This window comes from Cebidichthys violaceus, unplaced genomic scaffold (assembly GCF_023349555.1).
Source record: "Cebidichthys violaceus isolate CVI_PGR_0920_01 unplaced genomic scaffold, fCebVio1.0.p SCAF_25, whole genome shotgun sequence".
NCBI lineage: Eukaryota > Metazoa > Chordata > Actinopteri > Perciformes > Stichaeidae > Cebidichthys > Cebidichthys violaceus.
In genome coordinates, this window is record NW_027176428.1 from 6,376,500 (window position 1) to 6,401,971 (window position 25,472).

The window sequence follows — 25,472 nt, forward strand, 5'->3', positions numbered from 1 at the left end:
GTGTGTGTATGTGTGTGTGTGTGCTTCTCAAGGTGTGAGAGCAACCTGGGGAGAGTGTATATTCTCCAAAACAAACAATTGGTGCATATTTGATAAACGGATTCCAACGGTTCAATCTGTCATTGGCATCAAACAACAAAACAAAATAAATAAATAAAGGTTTCTGCTTTTCCCCATTTTAAAACAAAAGATTGTCAATAAAGTTTGCAAACAGCTGACTATTCACACATGCAGCAGACATAGAGAAACATAAGCATGAATTTGAAAGTGTGTTTCCGGGACCCTGATGGTGATGGATGTAAGTCCAATATTCACTCTCTTTTAGCTTTGTGTTTGATCTCTACCAACTACTGAGGTAAATATATATCTCTTTAGCGGCTAAGTGCTCCACTATATTTACCAGCTAGCTCTTAAATGTGTCTGTCTGCTGTTTGGTGCTGAGCAGTTAGTGAACAGTGGGTTTATCAGAACTTTCAGAAATAAACAACAGATCCCATAAGCTAAATAAATGATTTATTGTACAAAAGAAAAATGACAGTAAATAAACAACAAAAGGCAAAAATAACAATTGAACAGTTATTCATATGCACAACCATTAAACTACAAAGTTGGGGTGATTTTCTTTTTTTAAAACTACACAAAGAATGGAGGAATGAAGGGGGAAAGTGAGAAAAACATTGGAAGCGGCGAACCTGTCCAAAACATCATAAATGTCAACATTTGGGTAGGTATTTACATAGAGATTTCTTACTCTCATATATTTATATGAAAACACTCTCACACATACCAGTATACAAACACTAAAATTCAAAATGCGACTTCTCACCAAGCCATAGATGTGGGCACAGCTAATTATTTCTTTTGACCACACATTACCAGAGCCGCTACCATCAGTCACTCTGTCAATAACTCAATCTGAACCTGAGAGCAAGGAGACCCTGTGGTTTTCATCTACATTTTTTGGGGGGTGGGGTTGGGGGGGTCTTATTGGTTAAATGTTTGCACAGATTAGTCAATGACAAATTAAAAAAGCAAGGTTTTGAGGGGGCTACAGTGAGGTAGACAGACTTTGAAATGCATTGTAATTAGTATTAATAAATAGATAATTGACCAGTTGAATTATTTCCAACCACTGCCCCTAAACCAGCTTTTTCCTCCCTTTGAAATGTTCTAGCATATTCCTGCGATCACAAAAGTTACAGCACACAACATGTCATCCTCTACTTTGGCTAACAATCCCTGGATACTCCTCCCATTCTTACATGGGTGCTTTCACTTAAAATACACACAAAGGCAAAAACATGTCTATGCAAGACAGTCGACACATTGTTTCAGTCAAAAGGACGTAGTCTCTCTAACATGGTAACAGATTAAAGTTGGTGGGCGGGCCATTTCCAGTTAAAGCATTCTATTTTCATTGATCCAGACACTTATTATACATATGACTTATCACCCACAGTGGGCAAGGAGGCCTTTCAGGCCGCTGGTACAGTACGTCCAGGTTCCAGATTGGATAAAAGTGTGTGAGTGTATGGACAGGCCCCCGCTTCAGACAAAAGTCAGAAAAGCGTGATGGTATCAAAAAGAAGTGATAACCTCTCTAGTTCATGGTTTATCACCAGAAGCTTGAATAGTTTTTTTTTTTATTTTTTATTTTTTAATCCTATACTGTACAAGCTCTCTTGTGCTTGATAAAACACAAACAACACTTTACCTCCTCACGCCATGAACGTCCCATAGTGCAAAATTTATTGTTGGTAAGGTAGAGTGCCCCAAAAAAGGTTTTTGTATCCCTTTTTTTTAATATATACATATATCATTTATATATAGTGTCAGAAGGCTCTTCCTTTATCCAACAGCATAGTGCTTTCGTTTACAACAAAAGGATATCTTTGCTTTGACATCCAGGAGACAAAGACAGACTTCAAGCATTACTAATCTACTCTGTATTCAAGCACTAACAATATTTTATGATGATGGCGATGAAGTCGAGGTGGAGGTGGACGGGGGCATTTCAAAAAGCAATCAAATATGTTCTCCAAACTAAAGTCAGTTGTTGAGTTACATTGTCTTGATCTGAATGTGTTATGTGGTCTGTTGTGATTTATAAAAGCCATTATTTTGAGTACAGCACATAAAGGATTTTTATGTTCTTCTGTTCTGAAACTAGCGTTGAGAAAGAGTGAATGAACTTTGTGAGTAATGAAGCTACTACTCTTTCTAAATTCAAGAGTTATTTTTAACATGGATGCAAACACTGCTGTAAGTACAAGTAATACTGTGATCTTGTTTTGTGCTATTTTCAGTTCAATAATTCACAGCAGGGTGAACATTTGAGCATTACTGTCACCCTCGTATATTTTATTTCAGGGTATGGATTTAGCTTCCTGTCTGTTATTACGTGCTCAGTCATAGGCCCCTTCAAGTTATGAAACTGTGCATTTACTTCTCTGTTTTAAACATTTAATGCAAAAGTTGAGGGTGTTAAAGTGAAAGATATGTGTTGGTGTTCTTGTCATCCTGCAGGATCCTGCTCCTCCTCCTCTCCCAGGTGGTGCAAAATAACTTCAGAATGCATCTACATTACAGTACTTAGTTTTAGACTTAGTGTCGCAGTGAAACCTAAATATGTCTTATCTACATTTGCAGAATGGCAGAGATAGCTATACTGGCTTTATTTATCTGCTTTGAAAGACAGAGTGAAAATAGTATAACCTCTTCTCTCCCTGCTCCTTTTTGAGTTTTACAAGACTACACATTAAAAAAGATCAAAGTACCTGTGAAAGGTTTCATAGATACTCAAGAATGTCACACTGAAGTGTTATACATTAATAGAGGGTATAGGTTTGGTTTTGGATCTCCTCAACACTTTACATCTCTAGAGCACATCTCTAAGCATCTGTAAACAAGATTTTGGATTTATACAAAGAGTATTTCTAATGGTAAACCCTCCTCATATTAGCATGGATTTAGTTATTCTTGTTAAAGTGATGGATTACAAAATAATTCTGATAATGCCCCCGTGCAAACATTTTTGTGGATCAAATCTCACCCGTAAGTAAGCGTATCTGTATATTTCCAAACTCACCTTAGAACTGAAATTGCTTTAAAATTATTGTAAATGCTTATGTCTCCTGTCATCTCAATCCACTAACCTGGACATTTTACAAAGATGCCATTTAAAAAAAACAACAACTTCAAAAACCCACAAAACTAACATGTACTCTAGAACATAGTTTTGTCTCATTTACCGTTTTCTGAAGCTGCTCCACAAGGACAACCTCTTTAATTATTCATAATGTACTGTATTTCCATCACTCAGTTCTTTTTTTGATTCATGTTTCATTCATAACTTTTTTTTTTCAGTTAGAATCAATTTAGTTACTGGACAAATGGAAACCCAGTGAAATGATTTTGTGGCTGAGCGAAAGTGAAATCTGGTGCCGAGGAGTGGGTTCTGGTGCCAAGGGAGAGCTCCGTAAGGGTTTTGGGTGGTTTGATGGGATGGTGGCTGTACACAAGTGTGCGTTCCCCCTGCAGCCTAAGAGCAGCCACATCTATCCACCACCATCCCTGGGATTTTGCCATGAATGATCTGCTGCTTGTCATTGAAGTAGAGCATGTTAATGGGGGACATCTTGGTCGGGGTACAGCAAGGCCCTGCAGAGCCTCGGGGGTTAGCGTGCTGCACCAGGTGAGTGTGCGGGTATTTCTGCATGAACATGTACTCGCACTGGCCAGAGCAATAGTTGGCTTTGTAGCGTTTGGGGGCAATGATCCAGTCCCAGCCAAACGCCTCGAAATCCACAGTCAGAGGGTAGCGACAGCAGCGAGACTCAGTGGAGTGCTCATCGCAGTCCAGGCCGAGGTTTCTCCGAGAGCGTTTGGTCGTCTCAAGAACTTTCACTTCCAGGAACGGCTGCTGGAATCAGGGGGAGGAGAGGCAGGGCAGAGAGGAAGAGGTGGTTATAAGAGAACAACAACTTGGCTGACATATCAGTGAAGAAAAATACAATTCTTTGAGAAGAAGAAAACCTCTACAGTACATGACATCACTGCTTAATGGCACTTTATGTCTTAAAAGGACATTGTACGCTTATTTGCTTTTGTAAGGAAACAGCTAGTTTTGCTCTTGCCCACTAAGGCTGTGATAATCGTCACCCAAATAATTTACCATAAGGATATTATTGTGATATCTTTAGAACATTTGAAAAGAAAGATGCCGATGCTAACAGTCAAATTCATCTTTTGTTTTATCAGTTGTGTGTTTTGTCTCTTTTTTGGCAAATGAATTACAACCAAAATACGAGTGCAGGGAGGTGAAGAGAGAAGAGAGAATCTGTAATCCTAACTGTAATATTAAAATAATTTAAGTGGCACTGGATTATCAACATGATATGATCACATGTGTATGAAATACATGATATCATTATTTCATTTTGAACTATCCCGTAATGGTAAATGGACTTGTACTTGTATTGCGCCTTTCTAGTCTTACGACCACACAAAGCACTTTAACACTACATGTCATCATTCACCCATTCACACCCATTCATACACTGATGACAGGGGCTACCATGCAAGGTGCCACCTGCCCATCAGGACTCTAACTAACCATTCACCCCCATTCATACACCACAGGCACAGCCTGTGGGAGCAATTTGGGGTTAAGTGTCATGCCCAAGAACACATCGACATGGACTAGGCGATCTAACCACTCTACCACTGAGCCACAGTCGCCCCAACACCTCTAAAACTCACTAATAATCATGTCATGTCTGTTGTTTTAATCTGTGTACAAATTGAAGAGTAAATGACAAGTTGTGATTTAAAGGGGAGTGAGGTACTGTAACTGTTTCTTGACGAATAACATTTCATTCGTCCACCCAGCCCTTCTGTGTCTCTACTGGTTACCCGGCAACTTCAGGGCAACGACAAGACTCTGGGAAGTTACAGCTCCGAGCAGTTATTTGCCAAGAAATAGTTACAGCATGCAAGTCTCCATAAAGACTCAGAGTGTTATTTTTACAGTCCTGTTTGTGAATAAAACAAAATAGCTTAAAATGTGGTGGTGTGCAGAGTTTTGAACAGAAAACAAAACTAACTGTTGATGCAAGACTATATATATATATACAGTATATATATATATACATACATATACAGTATATATATATATATATATATATATATACTGTATATGTATGTATATATATTGATATTGATATTGATTCATATCCTTTTTTGTACAACTGAGGAGGACTGCATATCGAATTAGTTTTTTTCCAAGTAAAGACACAAACATACACAAAGTCAATTGACAACTGCACTTATTTTGTGTTCAATCCATGTGTCAGCTTTCCTACACTCACAGAAACTGGACTACAAGCTAAAGTCGTCTTTTGATACCTCAGTAGACTAAAGATGCCAAAGTACAGATTTAAACTGCTTATACAAAGTGAATTGAAGTGTTCAGCATACAGTATTCTAATGCTGTGATTTCAACATTCTCTGACTGTTCATATTTCTGTTGTATCATTAAATGAAGTAGATACCATGATATCCTTAAGATGAAAACTAAATCTCCCTCTTTCAACATGTCAAATAGATGTGGAGTGATCTTCCTCTTAATATGAATAGAAATAATTCCTGGCTAATCACACTTGTAACTTAAATGTAGTCCAGGTACAAAATTAATTATTTCAGCAAAACTAAAACACAAACTGATGATCCTCTATAAAGAGTTACAACAGCAGCCCATGAGCCTTTTTTCCACAAAAAGTGAGTTTGACTTGTTACAGTAAAAACACAGGTATAAATAATACAATTAATAAATTAATTAATGCCATTTATCTGCTTCAGTTTCATTGTGCATGTTGGCTCACTGTCACACTGTTGGGACACTTGAACAGAAAAGACTCATCAGTAATGTTGTTAGTAACTCCTGTGCTTTTCAGACAAAATGTCTGCTGTGAAAAAGGCTACTTAAAAATCAACTAGTTACACAAGTGCAGCAGTTTTCAAAACATTCTTCTACTCCTGAGAGTAAAAGAAACCAAACCAATAAGCTTAAACTGTTGATTGTCAGTTTTAGTAAAATTCTATAAAACGATTACATTAAAAGCCCTCTAGTTATCTGCAACACTGAACGGTTTGTAAAGTGAGAATCTGATCTGATTGTTAACCACGACAGCAGAACAGACCTCTTTGAAGACATTGAGGCTCGTCATAGCAGGAAAATCAGCAGGTGTAAATGATAACAAACAATTGTAATACATTGAGGTGAGGTGGTTCCGGGACCCTGGTGTCGTGTTCACTGATGAGATTTACTGGGACACGTGATGAAACTAAGCCGTCATTAACAACATTTGTTTCACCGGCAAGTCAAAATGTCTCCTGTCTATCATTTTTGAGCATATAGGCTTCTAAAAGAGTCGCAAAACTATTCATAATGCAAAGTTTGGCAAACATTTCCTCACTAATGTAAATGCAAATGCATTATGTAAACATTGTAAAAATTGTAATTTCCAGTGAAGAAAAAAAAAAGAGAGGTACTCTCTCATTTAGATTAGCTTAGCATTGCTAACAGTTGCTAATGACCAGTTTTTCTCCAAACTAAAACTTTGACATTTGGACAATCTGAAAGGAGCCAAAAGTGACAAAGAAAAAAGGGTTAAAATACCTACTCATCTGATATTTCATAAAAACATATGAATTAATTTGTCATTTTTAACGTAGGAACACAATGTGCTATGAGTAGAAACTGTCTTTTTCTAACATCGATGGCTGACTCTATGTACTTGGTTTGATTCATGACCCAGCAGGTCATCTGCAGGCTACCATAACCTTGACCTTTGGGCAAAGCAAACAAATCAAATATTTTACTCCATCATGTTTGTTTTACAAAGCCTTCCTCTCCCCACAGTGATTCCAGCTGGGCTCGAGCACAGTTTTTGTGACGCATTCAAAAGAGGAAATAAGCTGAAAGGCCGTCGGGGTGAGACCATGTCAGCTTGGCCTTTAGGGCTTTTGTTGTAGAGAAAAAGACCCAGAGGATCAGGGAGAAGTAAAGTTTGACTCTTTCTTTGCTTGTTGTGAATTGTTTTATTTTGGTACGCTTGCCTGTGTTTTTCATCTTTTCCTTTTTTTTGGTTCAAGAATAATATTGCACACTGCTGTGTGCTCAGAGGGCAGAGATTTATTGGCCAAGACACCAGAGCTGACCTCTGATATGTGTTGTGAAGATCTGATGCAAATGGTCACTTGGTAAATATTTGGTGTTGCTTAACTTGGATGAGTGGCCTACATAATTCAACGTAGATGTTGTATGTATGTATGCAATAACTCTTATTTTTGACTAGATTAATGATTCATAGATGGTTTTACTTTTTGATTTCATCCATGCAAACTTATTCAATACATTAGAATCAACCGAGTACATTTAAATACAAACCTAAACAAACAAACATAAAACATCCTTTCAACAGGAGGCTAAATGATGAGTGAAAATCTTTAAAGGGACTTCCAAAATATTCAGAGGAACATCAGATTACGATCCATTTACATTTTGCAAGGAGTAAAATCTTTTCTACTTAATCTTTTAATATAATTGTCTGTGCAAGCACAATATCAGTTTTTAACTCCACATGGAAAGAACAATGGAAAATGGTGCATTTTCAAAAGGCAAACTGAGTGGTGGAAGCTGATCAAAACCACGCAGCTGTTTTTTCTCATGACTGAACTAAATATAGAGAGGTCATGAATGACATGTTCAAATAGAGTGCAATGGCGATGGTATTTAGGGTTACAAATACATGACGGTTCAATAGACTCACCATTTTAAGTTAGAGTCACTTTTTTCAAATCCACCTTTTGACAATATGGCTAGGATTGAAATGGATCATCTCCAATTTTGACACGTAATGGAGCTCAACCTGTGTTCCTAAATGTAAACAGCCTTCAAAACTTTTTGCATATATATATATATATATATATATATATATATATATATATATATATATATATATATATATATATATATATATATACCTAGTAACGAAAATGGAGGTTTTTCAACAGATCCCTGCTGCTTCATGCCTAGGCTTCAAATAACTCCTTTCTGTGTGGAGATTTACAATCAGTGTCTTTAACTAACACAACAAATGCATGTTTGTGTTTGAGGTGACTCTGTGACATAAGTCAGGGGGAAGCTGTTCTCTTAACAGTGTGACTTTACGATTTAGGCTGTTGGAATGAATGCAGCTTTACAAAAACGTGTCGACTGCAGGTTTGTTTAAAACCATTTGTGCTTTTACAGAAGTGTAGCTGCTAGCTGCTTTGGCTGTGGCCCAAAACTTGGATTTTGATGTCAATATAGTGCACACTGAATTACCTATCACTATTTATGTCCACAGTTCATCATAGTATTTGCTATGTTTTAGTATTTGTAATGCAGATTGATGCTACATGATGCAATGCTGTCCTTTTCATGGGGCTCATATCTCATCCACCAAGAATTAGTTTACTTCCTTCTGCGCAGCAACTAGTTATCATTCATTTCACTGTAATGTGAGAAACAGCTTGCAGATGCGCAAAAGTTGCTTATGATGAACAAACCTTTACTGTGAAAATTATTTCTGCTACAATCTACAGGCTGTGTGATGAAGTAAAACAGATTTTATAATCTGGTCACTTGACACAAGCCTGTAGTCTCTGAAGTTGATTTTGATCATTTCAATTTAATAAACAGTGGCTGCCAAGAAGGTAGGAAACAATATTCATAAATCTAAAACACAGCAGTGTACTTTTACTTTTTAAAATCTGCTCTGAAACTAACACAAATCATAAAGGATGCAAGACAAATATTGTAGGGCAACATCAAATCTGATAACTGACTTATACATCAGTATAGTAACCTGTATTGCATCCTCACTAGATAGATTAACAAAGATGTGGAGGGAGAGAAACAGCTATGACATGCAGGATGACATAAATGCCATCCTTCTTTTTCTCTATGAATACTACAATTTTAGTCTCATCTAGTTATCAATACACATCCACTTCTTTGGATCAAGTTTTTTTTCTCTAGCATGAATTTGGCCGCCATCCATTGATTGAAATACTAATTAATATTTGCAGAAATGTGAGCTTTAAGAAAAGGGATTTCCCTCCTGCCCCAGGGACAGGTCTGAGGGTCCTTACCAGCCCCTCCTCCCCGGGTCGCAGCGAAGTAACTGCCAGGTCATTGCCGCTCTCATCAAAGGCGTTGATGTCGATTCCCCAGTTGGTGTGGGGCTGTTTGAACCAGTTCTGCAGCACATGCTTAAAGTCAATACTTTGCCAGTGGCCGACCCTGGAGTTGAGCTCTATCTTCAGGGAGCGGATGCGGATGTGGCGGCTGCCCTGCTCCGTGACGGGCTTCAGCCGGAGGATCTGCAGGTAGACAGTGGAGGTCTGCTGCAACGGCCGCAGGTACACCCACAGCTGGGCCTTCAGCACCTTGGTGAACATCAGTTTGGGGCTGAACTTGAAGAAGCAGCAGCTTGGCTTCCCATTCACCTGCACCAGGGGCTCCGCTGTGGAAAAGAGGACAGTTACATTTATAAAGGTATTGGATATGCAGTTAATTGTACACATAACATGTTCAATCATCATCATCCTTCACAAAGCGCTGAACACTGATCCCAGTGTGCGTCCAGCAAGGGACTTTTGCTGCATGTAGTTTCCATCTTTCTCTCCCCTCATTTCCTGTCATCTTCTTTTTTTCGACGACTAAATAAAAGCATATACAGTAAATGCCTAATATTATGCATAATATTCATGTTTTTATTTTGGCTCGATCTTTGGTGAGGTTCAGGTGGTGCTCTTTTCTGTATGTTTGTGCAACATTGACTCCAAAACTATATCCGTGCTCAGTCATTCACCAAAGGAACAAACAATGACTGTCTTCATTCATGTATTGTTAATAACTACACTCATACTCAGCTGCATAGCTGAGATGGATCCTCTCTGATAGAGCCAAGCAAGGACTAGAAGAAGATACATGAGAATTTACTCCCAAAGAGGCACAAAGAATCCACAACATCTCTCAGCAGTTTTATGAGGAACTACCAGTAGCTCATACTTTTGTCACAGCTTCCAAAAATCCACACAACAAATTGGAAAGTTGTATTATTGAAGTCTATGAAGCTAACAAATACTATATTCTGCATGAATTAGCAATTATTGCAAGTTAACACTATACTCCTTTGTGTTTATGTTGTGCTATAATCCATCACCTACATTTTAAGATACATGTCCCTCACCACAGTTTTGTTTTACTTTATTACATTACAAAAAATAACATATTTCATTTTTAAAACTATTTCTTCAATAACACAACCTGAGTCTGTGTAATTAATTTGCAACTCACAAAGAGACAAACGTTATTTTGTAATAAAGCAGACATTATAAAAGGTGTAGTTAAGAGTGTTGTGATTCCTTGGCAGGTATTCCTTAAAAAGAAAGTTGTGCATGTGTTTTGCACTCTGACCTTAAAACCAGACACTACCACAGATCTGCACTTCACTGACAAGTGATAACAAGTTGGCAGACTTTTGCCTAACTCCAGATCAGTAATACACTAGTGTTGTCAACATATGGGATCTTGGTTGTTTTTTGCTCTGTGATGAATCTTAATTGGGATTTTAAAAACTTCAGATTGAGTTCAAGTTATTTACAGGAAAAACAAGCACAAGCCATAGCCCAGAGAAGATAATCCGTATCTGTCACCATTTGTAAGACCGGGGTTTCTTAACTGAATGTGAACAGACTACCATTCTCTGCCCAACTGCTTATTTTAGTTACATCTGCATGAAGGCTGTCTGTTATCACATGTGCACATGGTCCTGTTGTTTGGTCCATTCAGTCAAGTTACATTTGTGATTACATCAAGGTTGATCTATTTGCATATTAAACCAAGGATCAGTAATGGTGGCCCGTGGCCAGATGGTAACCTTAGATTCCCCTGGGTCAATCGTAATGAAATGGTCTACCCCTATATTACAAATAGCAAAATTAAAACATCTCAAGTTTTTTAGTGGCTCATCCTTGCTGAAAATATATTTGGGGTGTGGATTAAGGGTTATGTCAAAGAACACAAGCCAACTCCTAAAATAGGCAGATTTATTCCTGTCATGATCCTCGGCTCTGGTGTTTCTGTGATTTGCACCACATGTCAAATCTGCTCATGGTTCATTTACATAGACCTCCATCTGATATAATGACATCCATCCATTGCATTCATACATTAATTTCCATGTAAAACGTTCATTTATTAAGGGAAATTTATTCTGCATCAATCTGGCATAATAATGTGCCAACTGAATACAATAGAATATCTAATCTGCCCATTTTCTCTGAGCGTTTTTGACATATTACAACTCTAGATTTGCAAATAAACTGTTGTTTTCTGTCATTTAGCTTGGAGGGGAGTGTTGTTCTTCCTCTTTAAAAAAAAAAGAAAAAGAAGTGGATAAAAAAAAAAAACAGTTTGGAACTGTCAATCATAGCTAAATCTGAGGTTGCTCAGGCAACCTGCAAATGCTTCCTGGGTCAAAAGGTTATTTGGCACCTCAGCCTAGTTAAGAAATGGGATCAGGGGTCAAAACCGTCAGCCTCTTTACATCTCAGGGGTGCTGGGGGGGGGCGGCCCTAATAGCCAGATTGAGTTTGAAGGTCAAGGTCGACCCCATGGCAATGGTAATATGTCTTTCTTCACAACACACGTTTGTTTTTCTTAAACAGAGAATCATCTAAAATCTAAAAGACACAACAGCACTGAATCAACCACAGTTTGTTTTTGTTTTGATTAGGGTGGAGATTCTCCAGCCAATAGTGAATTTGTTTATCAAACCTCAATTGGCCAGGAGAGAACACTGCACCAGGCTGTTTTCTTCTTTTTACACTAAACAAGTGTTGTAATTGAATTATGGGCATGCATTGAGGGATATGAATTCACAGAGGTACAGATGGACTATCCATTAGAACAGTCCAGGGCGAATATTGAATAAGGGCCAAGCCAGGGACAGACGTGGTCCTTCAGCCTGTATTTCCAGGGACAGTCATTAGTGAGTGTAAATTATACAGTGTCTCACGCTGAACAAACAATATGTCAATGTTCCTTTTGGTGGGTTGCTGGGGTCACAGCAATTAACGTGGGTGGTGTTGTGTTTGCTCATCAGCACAAAACTGGGAATGAATGATTCTGCAGTTTGCTTGGGGTTTACTTGTGATTACTACTTTTTGTTGTTTTTAATCGCTGCAGATGGGGACCGACACACACCAGCTCTTCCTTTGCAAACAGTTTGTATCGCTTTTGTTGAATTATAGGAAGAAAACAAAGAAACACAGCAGAGCTGAAATGGTTGAGCTTCTCGAGCGGAGACCTTTTCTTGAGGAGTAATCTGAGAAGCGGGGCCCATATACTGTGATCCAGTAAGGACCTCCGTTATTAAACACACATGCACATATGAGCTACGTCATGTTAAACAATGACTGCATTGATAGGTGAAATCAATTTGTGCCTTTATAGATCCTGTAAGTGCGCAAGTAAGAGGCAAACCACAGAGGATAAATGCCTGCAGCTTAATTGCACCCCACGTCTTGGCAGAGTGTTCCACTTGTGCAAAATGAGCAAAGCTAGCTTGTAAAGACATTTAATGCCTCTACCTGAACTAACTTAGCTCCTGCTGCCATAACACATTATTGCTAAAAGAGCTCACAATTTTACTGCAAGTGCAGGACTGTTTTTATGGCTTAATTTCCTGAACAATTTGCTTAGTTATACTTCAGTTTTTCAACCCTGCAGTAAGGATATGAACTCTGATTTTGCATTCAGCACCACCTACTGGAGCAACGACAACACCTCTCTCCTTGGGCAAACTCTAGATGCAGACAGAAGCTAGTCCTTATACAGAAATAACGCTTATGTTTATCAAAAAGTAAAGAACAAGTAAAGTTAAGTATGGACAGAGGCTGTGTTTTTCCAAAGGAAACAGGCTTGTTTGCTTTTCCTCCTCATGTTCCCAGCCTACTTCATTATTATAGCAGCTTATTTCCCTGTGGTATAATTGCAGCATATGCAGCGCATGAATTTTACTGCCAGCACGCAGCAGGCCTGCAGGTGAGCCTATCAAACATCTGGTGGACTCCCTGGGTACCTGTGTCCCATAGTTAGCCCAGAGCCTATACGTGTATATTAGGGGGAGACATATGTATATAAGAGTTTATTCACCATGCCATCTGTCCATTTTAATATGACCGTAGCCTGTTTCAAAGTTAAATGTTCTTAATAATTAAATGCAGTAATGTTGAGCCAGTTAAACAGTTAAAAAACAGATGGAGAGGGAAAGTTAAGGTGCAGTTATACAATGAATAGTCAACACATGTTACCGGTGAGGCTGCATCAATGTTGGCAGTATTGCAAAAATGGTAAATGGACATTTATCAATCTTTGATTTCCATATAGAAGATATAGAAAAAAGAGTTGGCAGAGTTCACAAAGATTTCTGTACTGCTGCTTCTCGCACTTCCCCACACTTTCAACTTTAGCAACAAAGAGCAACCACACAATACTTACTGCAATTACAAGACCCCCACCCAATGTTTATAACATGATAGAATGCATTAGAAAGCATAATAAATGAATCTAAGAGTTGAAAACTGGGAGCAGTTTCATATATCTATATCAAATTGTTCAAGGCTCTTTGTCAAATGTCAGGCAGCAAGGTAAAAAACTAAATGATGAATTTGTTTGACAGTGAATGGTAACAGAATTTTTATATACATTTTTTAAATAATTTATCACAAAATATTTCAAAATTTCAAAATGATCTACACACATCTAGCTCATATTTTAAAACAAATTCATTAGAGTTCACTTCTTTATCCAAACTCTTGAAAGGCGGTCACACTGTGTACACGTGCTGTAACATCAAATCAGGTGAAAATCTGGAGCTAAAATGAGGCAGTAAGAGAAACGGTCATCTATTGTTAATATCCAAATGGATAATGCAAAATGGTATAAACCAAGAGAGGAGTTTCATTTGCATATATATATCTATATTTTCTTTTCTTAATGGGAAATGCAAATGTGCCATTTTGGGGTGAGTGTGTGTTTGGGAGCCCTCATGTTGAATAAATGTGACTCTAGGGTATCCCCACGCACCTCAGCATATTAATCATCGTGACACGTTCACGACCCTTCTAATAAGACAGGGGCCACAGTGCACCCCCTCAAACATCCCACCCCACCCCAGCCCCACTCCCTCTTTGTCTCTCGGTCAGTCCCAAGGGATGGGAGAGGGTGGTGGGGGAGGCCTGGCTTGAGCTGGGGATGGAGATGAGGGGGGTGTGTGTGTGAAGTTAGACCCCCTCATTCAAAAGCCCTCCCTTGGGACAACGGCAGGCACAAGACTCCTATTAGGACTGAGCACAGTAGCCCCCCAGGAGCAACAAAAGACACCTCCTAAAGCTCCCTGTTCTAGCTCAGTGAACACACACATGGAAACATGCAACTACACATAAACACACGACATACACAAGCTCCAAACTGACTGTCTTCAGCAAACAGACTCATTGTCTTTAGTGTTGGGGTTATATGTGTTTCTATTAGGAGGGAAACGTCTGTGGGACATCTCCAGCAGGACGGGGACGGATGATGAAAAGAGCGAGCGTGCAGTGAACTGCAATTAGGTGGACAGCTGGACAGCAGGAAGCATGCTGGGGTCTCACCGCTTGTGTTTATGTGCATCCACACATACATGCAAGACGTTAACGTCAGAGGACAACGCTCTGCTCTGTTTTAAAAAGTTAAATCCAAACTTTATTTTGATTTATTTTTTTTACAAATTTTATATAAAAGCAGATATTTAAACAAGACAAGACAGGAAGGTGCTTTTTATTGAATAGCAGACTCTGTTTTTTAATGCTGCTGCTTTGGATTGGTGACAGTCAGATAATGAATGAATACTAACATATGCAATATTCAATGGGTATTTTTGTGCTGTATTTAAAGGAAACACCACTACCATATGACAATCTAAGACAGCACTTAACAGTTAATATATTTCAAGACTATCATGCACACTTGAATTGCATTTTAGCCACTGATCATTGTGGTCCAATCAACATCAAGCCTGTACAAGTACAGAGAAAGTCTTTAAACTAAAACTAAAACTATTTAGCTTTTGCTATTTGGAAGCTGAGCATAATTTTGTTAACTCATACCAAGCAGAAGCACACAGTTGTGATTTTGATATTATGAAGCATTGAAGAGGACATTATCTTCAATGTTGTTTATATTGTAATTTGTAATTTATATTTCACATTTCTTCTGCTCAGATTAATCTTCACCGAATTGACAGGCATAGCCAAAACATACAGCAAACTAAAATGTTGTTGTTGGAAATGTATTTCTCTCTCTGAAATGTGTTGCAACTTAACAGTGTGTTAGTATACCCACGTGTGTAAGGCATTCAATTTGGCAGTGACCCTCTTGAGAGATTATCGTTTTAGAAATGGCTGAAGCCCAGAGGCGAGGGCTTCAAAAGGGACATAGCTCAGAGGTGACTGATGGAAAACAGAAAGACGAGAATAAACACTTGAGAAGCAGTTCGAATTTCAGCCATTACTGTTCAGAGAAACTTCAAAGTCATATAGATTTAACAGATCATCTCTTGATTTGCAGGCTGACCATATGTCATTGAACATGGTGATTTATATTTCTTCAATCATCTGCTGAGTTATTTCACTGTACAACATGATACATCTGTTGATTAAATTTAAATAACCCAAAGACAAAATGAACACCTATCATCAACTTGCACGGCAAAGGAAGTCATCTAGTTACTTTACTGTAAACCAATGTCACAAAAGAAGTCTGCAAAACTGTGCATGACAGAAACCTGGTCGGCCTTCAACAGCTATGATTTTGTCATCATTTTGAGTCTTTTACAACTTACTTATTTACTCTTGCTTAATGTAACAAGCACAGCTAACCCAATGTACAAACTCTGCAGCAAAAAAACAAAAGAGTATGAGTCTACTCTGTAACAGAAACTAAAGCAGTTCATATTATATGACAGCTAACATCACTACAACAAAGATAAACTATTGGTTGGTGACTTAGTTTGTTCATCTCAGCAGTTATGTGAAGACCTGTAGCAGAAGGATTATAATTCAAACTTCCTGACTGCTGATCTTCTGTTGTTAGTTTAATTGTTTGTTGACTTGTTTGATGGAGCAACTTTTAATAAAAGCCTGTTCTACATCATCACATGCTACAAGTGACCTGCAGCAACACATACTGTAAAAACAAAACATGACTCAGGTTTGACTCCTGAGAACACCTTTTTCTCTAGTGAGTCATGGCCACTGGTATTTTTTCATGTGATTTAGAATAACGTAATTGTTAATATGACATTTCATAAAGAAAAACTGAGATTGACATTAATGCTGATTAATGAAACCAGAGCAGAAACCAGGTGCAACTCTCCACAGGCCATCTGAGAGCTCTATTAATTTATATTACAGTACATCTGTGTTAGAAATCAGTCAACAATGGCATTGAGCTGCTGCAACAATAAATTGCACTACACACATTTTCTGCACTTTTTTATTGTTTTACTATCCCTTATTATTGACTACTGAAAACTATTCTTCCCCCAAAAACATGGAAAATGTTTAATATTGTGTATCCTATGTCTGAGATTATTTGTCTGTGATAAAATGTGATTTCTTCATTGCAGAGGACCAGTAGGTTGATCCTAGTGCATTCATTGACAACATGATCCTTCACTGGCTTCCCAATCGCGAACACAGTAAATTGTGTTTGCTGAAATGAGGAAAGACCAGACTTGAGGCATTGCTACTGAGCGGACAATTTTCCCCCATGCCACCCATGTTCTAGACATCATACATGACTTTTGATACTTTACAAGCAAAATAATAAAAATACCTATCCTAATTATGCAGATGACACCCACATTTATCACTCTCACTCACTGACAATGCTTCCTCAGACTCAGAAACCAGTGTATTTAACAAATCAATGATTAGATAATACAGACATAGACAAAACGCATGTAGTATTTTCTCTTTCGAAACATCATATGTCTCTCTCTGGTAGCAGTCTGATAAACGCTCTCCGACACCAAACTAAACATGGAGAAGCATTATTAAGTTTTTATGCTCCATGTAGCTGAAACAAACCTGTAAAAGCAGATAAAAACTAGTTTGCTCATCATCTTAAGACACAACATGCATGCACCATGGCATGAGGGGGACTGATCAGTATTGATGAATTTATTGTCACTCAACCTAAGAGTTCTCTCAAACTGAGCGACCAGCCATAGACTGTATATAGGTGGACGTAGTCATCATGACGTCCCCTATTGGTTTATGAACTGCAGTTTTAAAACCTAGAGTTCGGAATTCGGCATTGTCGCCATCTTGGCTTTTGGCCTTCACCATCTTGTTTTTTTGGAACCAGAAGTGACACAAAAGGGTGGAGCTAAGTACACCGAGGCTAAATAAGATGACAAAGAATACAAGGACAACTCCTACACTGGACAACACTGTGGTAGCGACCTGTCAATCACTAGGTAGCCACTCCCAAAAGCATACCCTGCTTTATCATCTATTTTACACTAAATGGGACCCCAATTTACTAAATGAACATCATGCTGCATTGAAGAAGATTAGAAACTAGTGATTCAAACCATAAAGTCACAATGTTTACTGAGGTAATAAATCAAGTGAGAAGTAGGGTCATTTTCTCATAGACCTCTATGCAATCAGACTTCTCTTTGCAACCAGAGGAGTCGCTCCCTGCTGACTATTAGAAAGAATGAAGGTTTAAGGTACTTCTGCATTGGTTAAACTTTCCAGACCCGACACCAACAGGTCAAAATTGCTTTTCCAAAATACTGTATATGTCCTTGAAACTAATCAGTGGTCAACATGTGAGTATTAGGTTAATCACTTTAAACACAAAAAAATGTGCCATATTTCTGCTTGGAAGTATTTCTGTTTGAGTGCACTCAGTTACTGAAAGAAATCTCTGAAGCCACCCAAATCTGCCAGCGTTTCGGCCAAGTTTTCTCGAAAGACAACGTTTAGTTTATTGTGACCAAACCTCTCTCTAGGAAGCATTTACTCCCACACTGTTATTTTCTAAGCATATCATTCCCTTTATGAGCTGTGTTGTACGTTATATAAATCAAACTTGGCTCTTGTCCCTAAAGAAATCACTTCGACTGTGAATTTTCCCTAATGAACTTCCTGGGGTGATGTGGGTATGGAAGGCGGAAATACAACCACAGGTGATAAATACAGCGAGAAGCTGCTATCCAGAAAAATGGCTAATTAAATTTTCATGTTGATAATGATGAGGTAATCCACTGTTAATTGTGCTTCCATCCGACACAGTGGCTCCCTCATGGGATCAAGCATTATGCCCATGCAGCATTTCCTTTGCTTAAACGCCTCATAGATTTAATGGACTCTTCCATAAACTGATCCTCAGCAGCTCCTTGCACACGACCACACAGAGCCTGAACGCATCCATCAACAATAATCCCCTCAATGATCTCCATTTTATCTTTTTACTCCCCTCCTCCTCCTCCTCCTCCTCCTCCTTCTCACTCGTGTCCCTACACAGGGCTTAATTACTGGTGTGAAGTAATTATTTCCTTTATTAGTGAAACGTAACATCTGTTTCAGGTCTTTTTAATTGTACCTATAAAACCCTTGCATGATTTCTGTCCCTTTAGGATAGGACTGGGCTGCTTGTTGCTCCCTGTGGACTCCCCCACCCACCCCACCCCCATACCCGCAGCATGAGCTGCGATGCAACTAACTCGATCACTGTCTTTGAAATCCTTTAAAGAACCAACGCGGAGCTCACCAGTGCTCATCAGGAGTAAAAGGAAAGATTGTCTTTTTTATAACAAGGAGGGCAAAAATATTCTTGCACAGCCATGTCTCTAAACTGACTGATTAATGCAGTCTTACATCCGTTCTCTCAACTTCTCAGTGTAGTATTTTTGGTAAAGCACGCATTAATTCCTAAGCAACATATTCCCAAATACCAAGAGAAAAGGCCGGCTGCAGGGACTGGTACACGGGAGCGTGGGAATAGGGAAAGGAGAGTGAAAGGAGTGAGATTCCTGAGGTCCTGGGGAAATTTTGTCCCTGTATTAATAGACTTTGGTCCCTTTGAAATTTTATTAGCCATAAAGTTGACAGTATGTTGTGCAATTTCTACAGACCTTTCTTTCTTAAGTTTTTACTTCTTTTTAAACAAACCGGTCATGCCCCCCCAGTGTCCAAACAATTCAACACCAAAGTTTATCTTTCCCTCAACTGATGCCAGCAACTACAGAACAGGTGTCATCGTCAAACTGAGACCTCCATGGAATAAATAAATCTATAAAAACCTCACATAGTCATCAACTTCCATCAAACACTGGCCAGTGAGTTGGAGACAGTCCGACTTCTGCTGCTCTGTCCTTTTAGCGCTCTCCCTCTTAATTTTTATGGTTCCTGCACCTTCAGGAAATGACCCTTTTATAGGGTCAACACTATAAAAGACTTGTTTTTTTGTGGGAGTGGTTAGTGGATGAGTGTGTGTGTGTGTGAGCATGTGTGTGTATGTGGTGGGGGATAAGTGTTCAAGTTACTACCGGTTCGTCTTTGCTGCCAAAGAAAGAGACCCGATGAGGTTAATAGTCTCCTCTTCCAATATATCACATAGCTGTGAACTCTGTGACCCTTTTTGTCAATAGGAGAACTTTTCTCTGGAGTGTGTGTGTGACTGTGTGAGTGTGTGTGCCTGAAAGAGCATCCTCATGTGTCTACACAAGTGTGCACATGTGGAAATGTGTACATTCATACCTTTACATGTTTGTAGATGTTCATTTTTCAACTCAAGAGTTGTGTAAGCCTGTGCTTGAACTGAGTGTGCCTCATTTAAAGAGGATTACATAATAATAGCAGTGTAGCACTTCCTAATGTTAGCCTACACACAATCATGATGGACAAGATAAAATTGTGGGTATGAAATAGTTTAACAAAGTGAGAAGTTTCAAGAATAGCTAAATGGTCATAAGAAATGTTTCAAATGCAAAGTTCTTTATGTCTAAACCTCAGTTTTCATGCCTTTAAAATGTAAAGTTTTTCCTTGCAGATAGTCACTGATTTCCTATGTTTTGGACACACTGCTATGAAAAATGTAAACATGGAATAAAGGCTCAGAGGGAGGGTAAGTAAGTGCTGCTCTCTGCTGGATTTTCTCTTACCGGACAATGTCAAAATTACTCAAAATGTCACAGAACAGAAATTAAGTTTTCTCAAGAAGATGATGCATTAAGCTTTTCACAAACAATCTAAACTCAAGTCAAGAGTATTTGTAGGCCACAAAGGTGCCTCTTCTCTTTAAATTGTTTTCCTGATGGGCAGGACTGTTTTTTAACATTCAATGTTGCTGGAGTATTTAATGGAACCGTGTGCTGTTAATCAGCATCAGAACATGCACACAGAGACAGAGAAAAAGAAAGGAGCAATAGGCCCCTGATGGGAGAGGAAGGTCTGCTCTAAATGTCTTGGACAGGTGACAAATGGGAGACTTGTAGGGTCAAATCCTCACCCCACCTCAGGCAAAACTGAGATCCAAAATGCACACTATGCACGCATGATTACCCACATAAATCAACACATATAAACAGCTCTTAATGCAAATAGCTGGAAATCGACACTCGTTCACAATGTTGCACTAGAAAATGACCCTGATAAACTGCTCCAAACAGACTCATTTTGAATGCATGAACAGCAAGTGGAGCGGTTACCTACACAACACACTACATAGAGAGAGATGTTTTAGTGCTGCACTATGATATAAATAGCTGTACTTTTCCATGAAATTTCATAGTAATTAGAGACCAGGAAGCATGGACCCTCTCAACCCCCACTGCGGCACCCACGTACCTTGAGTGAATACTAAGAAGCAACTCTGGCACAGGTCCAGTTCAGTATGTACTGTGTGAACCCACATGGCCCATCAAAGGCAGTGTGCACGACCGTGAAAGGGTGATTGGGTTCGAGGTGCGCAGGGAATAGTGTTTGAAGTCCTCCTTCTATCAGAGAGACAGAAAAGGCACTTTTAATCCTGTGAGATCACTAAGGCGCCACAGGCAAAAAGAGATGCACTCATTCTCTCAACTCTTCCATGGGTACCGGAGAAAAAGAAGAGGAAGGAGAGAGGGGGCTAACAGGGAGGAAGGTGTGGGTGGGATAGAGGGAGGGGGTGAGGGGTGTGACAGAGAGAAAGAGATGGAGAAAAGGAGCAGATGATAAAAACTGCAGCTGACGTAAAGAGATGAGGCAAACAGAGCAGAACAGGAAGTGCTGTAACATGACAGATACAGCAGTAATGTCAGTCATTAGCTCCTCTGGCTGGCACAAGGCCGTTAGAAATATGCAATTAGCCAGCGTCATGCATAATGCCCTTTTTTTTGGATTGAGAAGGTGTCAAATCGCTTTGCATGGTGTGTTGTGTGTGCGTGGGGCTGTGCCGAGGTTGGGAAGCAAGGAGTCAAAAATGCACTTTATTGTTGATTTCACTTGTAATGTGCAGATGAGTGTGTTAAGGATGCAGAGTTTCATCTCGTCTGTATTTAGAGGTGGAAAGGGAATAATAACTAATGCAGAATTGATCTGCACATCAGAGCGATAACAGCAAGATATTATAGAAGATCTTCATTGTCAGCATGAATTGCATAAGTACATGCTGTGTGAGTGAGCAAGTGATATTAATGGAAACAGAGGGGGATAGATAGTTGGACAGATTCTTTTGTGGAAATGTCCTAAAAATATCTGGCCCATAAAGTAAAACGGTTGACAAATGACAAATCAAATGTTTTAAGCTGCCTCTTGAATTCACCTGTAAGATGTAAGACATCAGCTGTGCACCGTTTCTCTTTAGGATTAACTGAACTATATTGATCACATCAGTCCGGATTAAAAACATCTCTCAGAGTAAACAATTATTAAGTTCACCGAGATGTTTGCAAAAAGTAACAGTTAAAAGCTTGTTGGTGAAATAGGAAGGATAGAGATCAAATTCAGATGACTTTGAGCCTGAAGTTAGCTTGATTTGCAGTAATCACATATAATGTATTAAAATATACTTTGCCAACTATAGAGATAGATAGATTGATATATGGATATATAGATATTATAATGAGGAATTAATAGTTTCAGACATCAGATGAGGCCACATTCGCATATCTTTGTTCACTCGTGGGGTGAAAAAAACTGATTATTTGGAGTGTGTTTTATCCGCCTTATGCAGAATATATTACGTGTGTAAATGTTGTTGAACCCCGCGATTCGCCAGGAAAAGGTCACACACTCCCCTCGACCTTAAGTGATTCTCTGTCTTTGTGTACTCGTAGTGAAAAAAAAAACGAGCTGCGCCCATAAACTTCGCATTTAAAAGGCAAGTGCGGCCGAGGGGGGCCGCTGCATGAGGGGAACAATAGCAGCTTTTTGGACACACTTTTTCTCACTGCGATGAACAGCAGGGAAACCGGTAGAGCCTCCTATAAAAGACCGATAGAGCACAGCTGCCAGGGTTCAACAGTAATTTTATAAAATGTCTCCAAGGGGGCCTGCCTGCGGTTTATCTGTGGTTTTATGGGAAAGTATAAGCGGGCGAGCAAATTGTTAGAGGGGCAATAATCAGGGACCCTCATGATGTGATCATAACTCCAGAATTTAGGGCCTTTATGCAAAAGAAGACCTAAAAGGATGAAGTGATGCAACTGCCAGCCAAATGCTGCATTATCATTAGTAATGCACTTGACATTCACACGGGTCCGTCATGCGTTTACTCCCCGTCAAACACACAAAAGGCATCTAAAAGGGGAAAAGTTGGAACATGACAGCAGGTGGCTGAGAAGCTAAACACTAGACTGCTGCTCCAACAGGGCTCAGCCCTCCATCATCATCCTCATCATCATCATCGTCATCGTTATCATCACCACCATGTATACAAAAGTTCATCAGGCCATATTGGAGCTGTCTGTTTCAGTGATGAGGCTCTTTATGCTGCTGATTATTGATTTATCAGCTTCACGCGTAGTCCCTATTTTGACAGCAGTGGCTATCAGCTGACATTTTTTTTTATTATCAGTTAGACACACAGAGTGGACCCCTCAATCTCAAAAAGTAGGTTAGGTCACTGATTTGAATGAGCACCAGCTTCCACTGTCCACAGAGCAGGCCTGAGTCACTTGAACCTCTGCTTCGCAATTACGCACATGACGCATTTGGAGAGAATAGTGTTGGGTTGTAAACTATTACTTACGCTCAGAGGCCATGGTGATCACGGACTCCGTGGTGGCGTGGTACTCATCCTCCTCCATAAACTCATCTTGGGACGACGCGTCTCCCTGGAAGTCGTGATGGTCCAGCAGCTGCTGGAGCGGAGGCGCCTTGGGCAGCAGCTGATTGACCACCTCCCGGCTGATGTTGGGCGCCTGCTTCAGACGCAGCTTGCTCAGGATCTGGGACTTGATGGTCTCCAGTCTCAGCACTTTGCTCTGCTCCCTCCAAACACAGGCGGAGCACTCGTGGGAACCAGCGTCCTCGTCCAGCAGGGACAGCCCGGCATCCGTGGGCGTCTCGCTGGCAGAAGGCAGCAGCAGATTGGGCTCATCGCTTCCCGACTGTCCTAAGGAGATGAGCACCATTAAGCACAGTAAGAAGTTGTACCTCGGCATGACGATGCGTGGACACCAGGCAATGCAACTTTTTTCTTTCTGTTTCTTGTCTGTTCACTCGCTATATCCCGTTATATCCCCTCTCTTGGATGTGCGCCTCTCCTTTCCTTACCCTACAAGAGGCAGGCAATCAGTGACATGCATCTAATCCAATACGATCAACCCGAAGTTGCTGTTTTTGGCAGTAGGAGATTCTGCAATCAATTTCCCCCCCAAAAAAGTACGTCCCAGTGTTTCTCGGTACAGACTGTTTGGATTAAAAGTGAACAAATTTCGTGTCTGATGAATGCATAGCACGCTCACGTGTAGTGTAATGGCTGTTTTGGGATCTTCTGTACAATTTAGTCCATGGAGGTGTGTGAATGTTCAGAAGTGTCACTGAAAAATGTGCAAGTGCGGTCAAAAAGGGGCTCTTTATATATCTCAGCTGCCCGGTGTCGTAATCCGTCTCCATTGGCTAAGATTGCAACAAAAGGCTTTTAGGTCTGTCACCAAGTCAAGAGGGACAGAGCGAAGGGAGGGTGCAAACACTGTTATGAGAGTATAAATGTTTTACAGTGCACAAACAATGTCTCACATTAGAGATATTGCCCAATTAGGTTATTATGATGATGACATAATACGGCTCATTGCGCCTGTTGTTACAAATGGTTTATTATGGTGTACATTGAAAATAAGCTTCATGGACTCAAACCGAATTCATCAACTGCTAAATCACATGCATCTATATATTTACGATGCATTTTAACAAGAAACCCACTAATGAGAAATCTTCATGTAGACCTATGGTTAAATGCTTATTATTTAGAAGTTGCACGAGCTTGTCCGATGGAGGCTGTCTAAACTCAGCGTCAAAGTATCTGTGTAAACCAGGAAAGTAATAACTGACCTTTTCATTTCAAATCAAGGGCTCTAAATTGCACAAACGTGGTTTCAAGAAGGCTGCATCCAATGCTAATAATAAAAGATGTACCTTTAATAGATTAATTTAAGTCATGCAGTAGCAGCAGGTCTACTAGTATAAAGACTGCTTAATGTATAAGCCTATACGCTAATTTGCACTGATCAGTGTAGTTTGTATAAGCCTTATGGAAATGTCACATTTTTAATTGTTTCCTAATGAATTATGGATTGTAGAATCTAAAGTCTTCTGTGTCCATTTGATCTGTAAACCCCCACAGTATGTCAAGACATAGGACCCGATCAAAACGTTGCCCAACTTCAAACCGCTGAGAGATGCTGTATTCATTACTAATAATCTGCTTAATGAAAGCTGTGATATTTCTGGAACTGATTTGTTTATGTAATGATTGTACTTCACGGAGCAATAATCCGCCTGCTCTCAGTAAACCATCACTGACCCACTAGTGTCATCTGCTGGAGGGAAACACAGTTGCAGCTGCAGAACCGTTCATGTTTCAGCTATTAGTTACGATGTCTGCTGCATTTTGCATTGCTTGTTGCAGTCAGATTGTGGCATTTTATTGTGAAACAGGGCCCAGTCATCATTTTGCTTGAGAATAGCAATCTTTATAGATCAAAAACTGATAGGAGAAGTTAGTGAGGATCGAGCATTAGAGCAACTGAAAGTAATCCTGCTGACTGTTGTCTCTTTGTGTTGTTAAGGTGAAGCTTCCCAGACATCACATTCCC

At 39.5% G+C, this 25,472-nt stretch overlaps 1 protein-coding gene across 2 annotated transcripts; it reads right to left on the bottom strand.

Moving 5' to 3' along the window:
• Window positions 1–496: 496 nt before the first annotated feature.
• gdf11 (growth differentiation factor 11) lies at window positions 497–24,188 on the bottom strand. Of its 2 annotated transcripts, none has more exons than XM_068720319.1 (3): window positions 23,405–24,188; window positions 9,199–9,572; window positions 497–3,919 (listed from the first exon to the last, which is right to left on the bottom strand). In XM_068720319.1, the coding sequence occupies exons 1-3, from the start codon at window positions 23,817–23,819 to the stop codon at window positions 3,542–3,544; spliced, it is 1,167 nt and encodes a 388-aa protein (XP_068576420.1). In that variant the 5' UTR covers window positions 23,820–24,188; the 3' UTR covers window positions 497–3,541. The 2 variants fall into 2 exon arrangements, with proteins under 2 accessions (XP_068576420.1, XP_068576419.1); XM_068720318.1 differs by having other exon boundaries at window positions 497–3,922.
• Window positions 24,189–25,472: the final 1,284 nt, after the last annotated feature.

Excerpts from the sequence above, each read along its gene's own strand:
- gdf11 (XM_068720318.1), bottom strand. The coding sequence starts at position 23,819 with ATGCCGAGGTACAACTTCTTACTGTGCTTAATGGTGCTCATCTCCTTA. Across the intron at positions 9,573-23,404 it reads GATCACCATGGCCTCTGAGC|CGGAGCCCCTGGTGCAGGTG; the intron begins GTAAGTAATAGT and ends TCTTTTCCACAG. Across the intron at positions 3,923-9,198 it reads GACCCGGGGAGGAGGGGCTG|CAGCCGTTCCTGGAAGTGAA; the intron begins GTAAGGACCCTC and ends CCCTGATTCCAG.